We start from the raw sequence: 7824 nt of genomic DNA, 5'->3' as shown, positions 1-7824 counted from the left end.
GCTAAATAAGTCACATCAAATCAAAATCAAATTACACTGAGGAAGCAGTAAGAATCAGCGGCGGCTCAAAGGTGAGAGCCGCCGTGCCATGGCACTACCCTCAGAAGAAAAGCATACCACGCCAAAGTATTGTTAAAATAATACATTTATAATTTACAGACAAGGAGATTCGAATCTCGCAATCGGTCAAGCTGACGACCGCCTCAACCTCTTCGCCGCATCGCCAGCTGTTTCTACCCTCGCGAGTCGCGAGGCAACGAACGGTCCGTGCCCTCCAAGAGCTGGCCTACAAGGCGCTGTAGGTGGTCTAACGAAGTTGACACATGTGCGGAGGGTTGAAGAAGTCTGAGCTGAAAACAAGGCGGCGGGGGGAAAGGGGGGTAGCCTTTCTGGCCATAAGACCCAGCCGTTGGGCCCGATTTTGCGTGGCTCGAAGGAGGGAACTTTCGCAGTGTTGCTCTTCAGAGATAAGTCGCTAAATCTGACTTTTTAGGACCCGCTGGGGAAGTAATTCGTGATCTACTTTTCTGCCTATTTTGGAAAAAAAATCCAACTGGACGTCGAAAATATACTACATATCTGTTGTAAAGAAAAATTAAGTCGAAATATCAAACGAAATTCGCATCACCATAGAATCTTTCACTTTTATATTTTTAATAAAAACACGCAGGAAATTTAGTATATGAATTTTACTTGGTGATAGAATTCAATTTTTTACATTGGATTTTGCAATTTTTAGATCCACATTTTATTCAGCAGATGATACGGGAGTTTTAGCGCTAAATATATTGTAGTTGTTAGTAACACTGGTTGTTGATGTGCCTTGCTGGAGTGGAGGAATTGGAAACAAAGCAAAGCGTTATTTCCGTGTTCGACTTTGCGGCTCTAATTGTTGTTCTTTTAGTGGAGTGGAAGGTGTCCGATAGTGTGCAAACGGTAGGGTAGTGAGTGAAGATGAATCGGATTATTGCGTTATTACATACCTCATTTTCCACGTTACCATATGAGGATAAATTAAAAGTTAAGCATCTTGGCCGGCCCACGCCAGATTTAAACATCACTTGTACACAAAAGAGTGGTAAAGGCGAGAGGCGTCGAAAGTTCAATAGTGGCATATATTCTAAGAACAAGTGGTTATGTGGTTGTGAAGAGAAAATGGCCTTGTTCTGTTTTCCGTGTGTACTCTTCGGCGGGGAATTCCACTGGACTAAAGGGGGTGTTACAGATATTGTGCATGTGTGGGAGAAAATGAAAGCTCATGAAAAATCAACAGAACACATGAACAATGTAGTGAGTTTATCCATGTTGGGGAAAGTTAATATCGAAGCTCAACTGAGTTCGTATTACAGAGAATCCATTGCGAAGCACAATGAACATGTGGACAGAAACAGGTATGTGTTGAATTTGATAATAAATTGTATTCGTTTCTGTGGCGCTCTTGAATTGGCTTTGAGGGGTCATGATGAGAGAGAGCAATCGGAAAATAAAGGCATTTTTCGGGAGTTAATTCACTTCAGTTTCGAATTAGATAAAGATTTGAAAGATCACCTTGATAGAGCTCAGTATAGTTCCTACGCTGCTAAATACACTTCGAAAACAATACAGAACGAACTGCTTCAGTGCATGTTGGAAGTTTATCATAACGAAGTTCGTGAAGAGATTAAAGGTGCAGATTACATAGCGATTATTGCTGACGAAACCACTGATGTGTCTAACCAATATCAATTTGTTATGGTACTGCGTTACATAGTTGGAGGAAAGCCCGTCGAAAGATTTTGGAAATTCATGAATCCGGGTGGACACGATGCAAATGCTATTTCGAAATGCATCCTTCAAGAACTTGAGTCAATTATAAGAAATAATTCACCTTTATTGATCGCACAAAGTTACGACGGAGCATCGGTAATGAGCGGGCGCATCAATGGAGTGCAAAAGCAAATAAAAGATAAGTATCCCTTTGCAAATTACATCCATTGCTATGCACACCAAATGAATTTAGTGATGTCAAAGGCAGCTTCCATCAATAGGGACGTGCGAATCTTTTTCGCTAATCTGTCTTCTATTTGTTCGTTTTTCTCCAGTTCTTCGCAGAGAACGCCAATTCTGGACGAGATCGTTCACAGGAGGTTGCCTCGGGCATCTCAGACGCGATGGAACTTTCATTCTCGCGGAGTGAACACGGTGCACGAGTACAGAGAAGACCTCATTACCGTCATGGACACAATTCAGAACCGCGATGACATAACTCTGCAAGCCACCCTCGCCCAGGCCTCATCCTACAAGCTGCTAATGCCGCACGTAGAAATAATCTTCAGCCAACTGCAAAGGAGGAACGTCGATTCATTAAAAGCTCGCCAGTGTTTACAAAACTTCGAAACATGCATACAGGCAGTGCGGCAGCAGATTGATAATGTAATCGATTCTGTTAAACTGGAAACTGGCGGTGAAGAAAGTGCACCAAAAAGACAGAGGACAGTACATTCTGACAACAAGAGAAGAGAAGCACTGGAAGTATGCGATACCATTTTGTCCGAAATGAAAACAAGATTTCAGTTCACGACACACCTTGCAGCGGCAAATTTGTTCGATGTGCAGGAATTTGAACACAATTTAAAACACTTCCCCGATGGGCACCTAAAAGAATTGACCAAAGCGTACCCGTTCTTAGAAGACAAAAGACTAAAAAGTGAACTCCAAGTATGCTACTCCCGACCAGAATTGAGAGCGGTGTCTGGCGCTGTTCCGTTCCTTTCTCTCATCATGAACGAAGAATTATGTGATACATTTCAAGAAACCACTAAAGTGCTCAAATTACTAATGACAATGCCAATGTCATCGTCAGAAGCAGAAAGGTGCTTTTCGATTATGAAGAGAATAAAAACATTTCTACGTAACACAATGAAAGAAGAAAGACTCGCGTCGTTGGGCATGCTCTCTTGCGAGAAAAGTTTTGTGAACAACATAGACAATTTTAACAAGAAAGTGATAGATTTATTCGCAAACAAAAAGGAACGCAGGATGGACTTCATCTATCGCTCTTGCTGACTGCCTCGCGAGGAATGCAGGCCTTTTCCTCTCTGGATCTCGGTGAGTAAAGCATTTCAGATTGTGACTATTGTTTAGAAAATTGATATTTTGTCTGAGTAGAATGACAGCATTTTGTTCCTACGCGTCAGCAAAAATTTGATGCGCCTGGTGTTACGTTACATCCGGTTGTAGCGGGCCACGAGTGATTTTATTGTTGAGTCAGCAGAACGTGTCTGATCACCTTGAAGACATCGGAAGCGATGGGGGGAGGGGGGTCAATGGGTTTGTCACGTTGTTTCTTGATGTATGCTAAACTAACACGTGCGTATGTTTGTGTGTGTGTGGAGGAAATGCGCGCGCAACCATTGCGTATGATTCAAAGACATGAAGAAATGATTTAAAGATGGCGCCGAAGGTGCTTTACCCCCGAAAGTTTAGCGGCTAAGGTTATTGCTCTGTAAAACAAGAGGCGTCGAGGGTTCGATTCCTGGTAGAGTCAATATTGATTGGTTGATAGATTGAGTTAGTTTTTTTAAGTCTGTTTTATGCACGGCAAAACTAATCAGGATTGGAGCTACAGTTGAAAAGTGGTGATTCGGACCACTATGTGCCTCCACCGAGTATCGAACCTGGGACCCGTTGATTACAAGGCGACGATGTCAATATTGAATGGTCTCGATTAGCCTGTGTGTAAATAAAGGCAACAAAATGGTTGAGTTCGAAAATCGAGTTGGGTTAGTGGTTAATGTTGTCACCTGGCAATGAAGAGGTCGCGGGTTCGATTCTCTAGGTAGTTAAATTAGGCCAATTGTTTTGCCCCGCCATTATAGGTCCCGATTAGTCCATCTGTGCATAAATAGTATTTGAATAAAATCAAAATGGCGGCCGCGTTTTGTGTTTAGCGGCGGCGGCGACCGGGGCGCGGCGCGGCGCGGGGCGGGGCGGGGCGGCGCGGGGCGGCGCGGGGCGGCGCGGGGCGGCGCGGCGCGGGGGGTGTTTTTTATTCCGCGAGATGTTTTAACCAAGTGGTTGAGGGTTCGATTCCCAATGTTGGTGAAAATTGGATATTCAATTGTATTTGTTTAAAAGTTCCGATTAGCTTTTTGTGCACAAAGAGAAAATGAACTAATTGGAAATAGGATGTTTATGCTGTAATGAAAAGGTCCCCGGGTTCGATTCACAATGTCAAATTGGCAGATAATGATGTTGTTTAAAAAAAAAAAAAAGAAGTGTGTTGAGTCCCCATTAGTATTTAGGCAGGAACAGATATTAAAAATCAAAACAAAATGGCTGTGACTGGTGTTTAGTATTCGAAAGGTTCCAGGTTCGAGTTTCTAGTTTTAATTATTTTTTTTTTAGTTTACAGAATTAGTCCCCATTTATTGCGTTTTGGCGAACACGTTCTCCCCCTTTGTGGCATTTGGACATGTTGGAGATATACATAGAAATTGTTGTCAAAGTGGCTAATAATGATTTTCTGTTTAAATAAAAAAGAAGTGTGTTATCAGTCCCGATTAGCACGAACAGATATTCAAAAAGCAAAACAAAATAGCTGATATTGTTGTTTAGTATTCAAAAGGTTTTGGGTTCCAATGCTGGCAAATTTGCAGAATAACATTGATTTGTTTAAAAAGTGAGTTACTATTCCCGATTATTTTTGATACACAAATAGAAAATGGGGTGATTTTGGAGTTTTGCAACCAAGGGGCTAATGTTGGCGTTTTTTAACGCAGTCCCGATTAACCGTAATGCATAAAGCTGTTTCAACGAATATCGAACCTGGAACCTTTTGATTACAATGCAAAGACTTTACCACTAATGTATGCTATGTTTTAAAACCAAAAATAAATAATAGTATCGAATTTGTTAAAAAATGCGTTACCAGTCTCGATTAGCCATTATGCACAAACAGATGTGTTTTGAAACCAAAGGGGGGGTCGAGGGTTCGGTTACAACTGGGTATGTGTGTTGAGGAAACTAAAGGTAAACAGGCATGGAAAGTTTTTATTCGCCATCTCAAAATAAGTTTTTGGGCTTGGTACAGGTAGCTTTTTGTGGAAAGCCCCACAACGACATCAACGTGGCTACCATCTGTGGGGACCTCTTTTTTTTTTTAAGTTGGAGAGGGGCACAAAGCCGTTTGTACCATACAACGTTGCACCGAAGAACCAACTTGTCAACTAGTCACTCACTCCTTCATTAAAGTGCACAACATAATATCAGATTTGCACTGATAATAAGCAAAAAATTATAGCGGCTGCATAATTATATTTCAATGACAGCAAATGGTTTCAAATGAATGGTTTTCACTTTTATTTTTTACTAAGTAACAGATTTTGTAATGAAAAGCTTTAACATTTGCATATAATATGAGATTTGTTTTGGTATCCAGTTTGTATGTTGACCAAATCACAGATATACTATTACTAAGGATAGCATTAACTTAATCTAATAAAAATATATTCCACTGCATTACAAAATTAACTCATTCTGTTTTCTGTTGTTTGAATCCATATGGTAAAGTCTCGAAACTTGATGCACATCTTTTTCTTTTGGTATATACCACCTGAAAAACCCTTATTTCCGGCTTACTAACAACGGAATGTGTTTTTGTGCGTACGATTTTGTTCGAGTTGAGTAAAGTTAAAGAGGAGGTGTTGTTGAGAATAGCATTGGTGAGTGATTCGAAATTGATTGTGCTGCTGCTTTTATGGTTTAGACATATGCCTTTCACCTTGCAAACAGTAGTAACATTAGTATTGTCTGGATTTACTACCTCAAATGCATAACTTTTCGGCCCACTGGATGAAAATGCTCTGATATAAGCATTTTTCCCATAGAGTTCTAGTTCATTTGTTAGAAAAGGCGCATTTAAGAATTCCCCGAGTCACAGATAGTAAAGTCCAACTTTTGCCCCCATCCAGCAGAAAGTGATTATTCAGTATTTTTAAGTTCAAAAATAGTTTCAAAAACTCAGTTTGCTGTGCTCTGTAGTGAGAAAAAGTTAAGCCGATTGTTTCGCTGCTATACTTTTTTATTTCTGCTGCAACCCCACAATGCAACTCGAGGTAAGTGCGTGATATAAGTTTGTTTTTCTAGTTAACTGTTATTTCAAACTGCTTACCCTACTTCTCTAATGGTTACTAATTTTAATCTCTAGTGCGTGTGTGTCTGGTGTGTAGTTTGACCAATGTAGCTCAACCAACAGTAGAATTCACCAACGATAAGATGTAAACCAAATTGAAATGGAATAAAATTAACACTGCAATAAAAAATTCTAGGGTTCGAATCAAAGCGGGTTATATGTATCTATATAAATTTGTTTTTAAAAACTGTGTCACCAGCACCAATCAACCGCTGTGCGCAAACAGCGAAATTGTTTAGATTCCCGCTTTATGCACAGATGGGGTAATCGGGGCTGGATCTACAGTTTGAAGCGGTACTATATGTAACTATATAAAATCACTCTTTTAAAACTGTTACCAGTCCCAATCAGTCGCAGTGCGCAAAGAAAAAATTGTTTAGAAGGCCGCTTTATGCAGAGATGGAGGTAATCGGGACTGGATCTACAGTTTGAAGCGGTGTCATATGTATGTATTTAAATTAGTTTTTAAAAACTGTCACTAGTACCAATCAGCCGCAGTGCGCAAACAGAGAAATTGTTTAGAAGCCCGTTTTATGCATAGATGGGGGTAATCGGGACTGGATCTACAGTTTGAAGCGGAGTGATATGTATGTATTTAAATTAGTTTTTAAAAACTGGAACTAGTTCCAATCAGCCGCAGTGCGCAAACAGAGAAATTGTTTAGAAGCCCGTTTTATGCATAGATGGGGGTAATCGGGACTGGATCTACAGTTTGAAGCGGAGTGATATGTATCTATTTAAATTAGTTTTTAAAACTGTGTCACCAGTTCTAATCAGCCGCAGTGCGCAAACAGAGAAATTGTTTAGAATGCCGCTTTATGCATAGATGGGGTAATCGGGCCTTGACCTACAGTTTGAAGCGGGTACCATATGTGTGTATATAAAATCACTCTTTTAAAACTGTTACCAATCCCAATCAGCAGCTGTGCGTAAAAAAAGAAATTGTTTAGAAGGCCAGTCCCAATCAGCTATTGTGCGCAAAAATATGAACTGTTTAGTAGACCGTTTTATGCACAAAAAAAGGGCTAATCGGGACTGGACCCCACAGTTTGAAGCAGAGCTATATGTATCTATATATTTTTTTAAATTGTCACCAGTTCCAATCAGCCGCTGTATGCAGAAAAAAAAATGTTTAGAAGGCCGCTTTATGCACAGATGGGGGTAATTGGGACTGGATCTACAGTTTGAAGCGGTGTTATATGTATGTATTTAAATTAGTTTTTAAAAACTGGCACTAGTTCCAATCAGCCGCTGTGCGCAAAATGAGAAATTGTTTAGAAGGCAGCTTTATACACAGATGGGGGGTAATCGGGGCTGGACCTACAGTTTGAAGCGGAGTGATATCTATCTATTTAAATTAGTTTTTAAAACTGTGTCACCAGTCCCAATCAGTTGCAGTGCGCAAAGAAAAAAATGTTTAGAAGGCCGCTTTATGCACAGATGGGGTAATTGGGACTGGATCTACAGTTTGAAGTGGTGTTATATGTATGTATTTAAATTAGTTTTTAAAAACTGGCACTAGTTCCAATCAGCCGCAGTGCGCAAACAGAGAAATTGTTTAGAAGCCTGTTTTATGCATAGATGGGGTAATCGGGACTGGATCTACAGTTTGAAGCGGAGTGATATGTATCTATTTAAATTAGTTTTTAAAA

At 40.2% G+C, this 7824-nt stretch overlaps 1 protein-coding gene across 1 annotated transcript; it reads left to right on the top strand.

Annotated features, from left to right (window-relative positions):
* Positions 1-1248: 1248 nt before the first annotated feature.
* On the top strand, positions 1249-3045 carry LOC145996298 (zinc finger MYM-type protein 1-like). The gene has a single exon (XM_083132728.1). The coding sequence runs from the start codon at positions 1249-1251 to the stop codon at positions 3043-3045; it is 1797 nt and encodes a 598-aa protein (XP_082988854.1).
* Positions 3046-7824: the final 4779 nt, after the last annotated feature.

The sequence above is a fragment of the Lepisma saccharinum genome, chromosome 12 (assembly GCF_977018435.1).
Source record: "Lepisma saccharinum chromosome 12, izLepSacc3.1, whole genome shotgun sequence".
In the NCBI taxonomy this organism is placed as follows: Eukaryota; Metazoa; Arthropoda; class Insecta; order Zygentoma; family Lepismatidae; genus Lepisma; species Lepisma saccharinum.
The sequence above is the reverse complement of the archived record's forward strand: the minus strand, read 5'-3'. Positions and strand labels throughout refer to the sequence as shown.

Bases quoted from the DNA above. Each gene is read 5' to 3' on its own strand.
- LOC145996298 (XM_083132728.1), top strand. From the start codon at position 1,249: ATGAAAGCTCATGAAAAATCAACAGAACACATGAACAATGTAGTGAGT.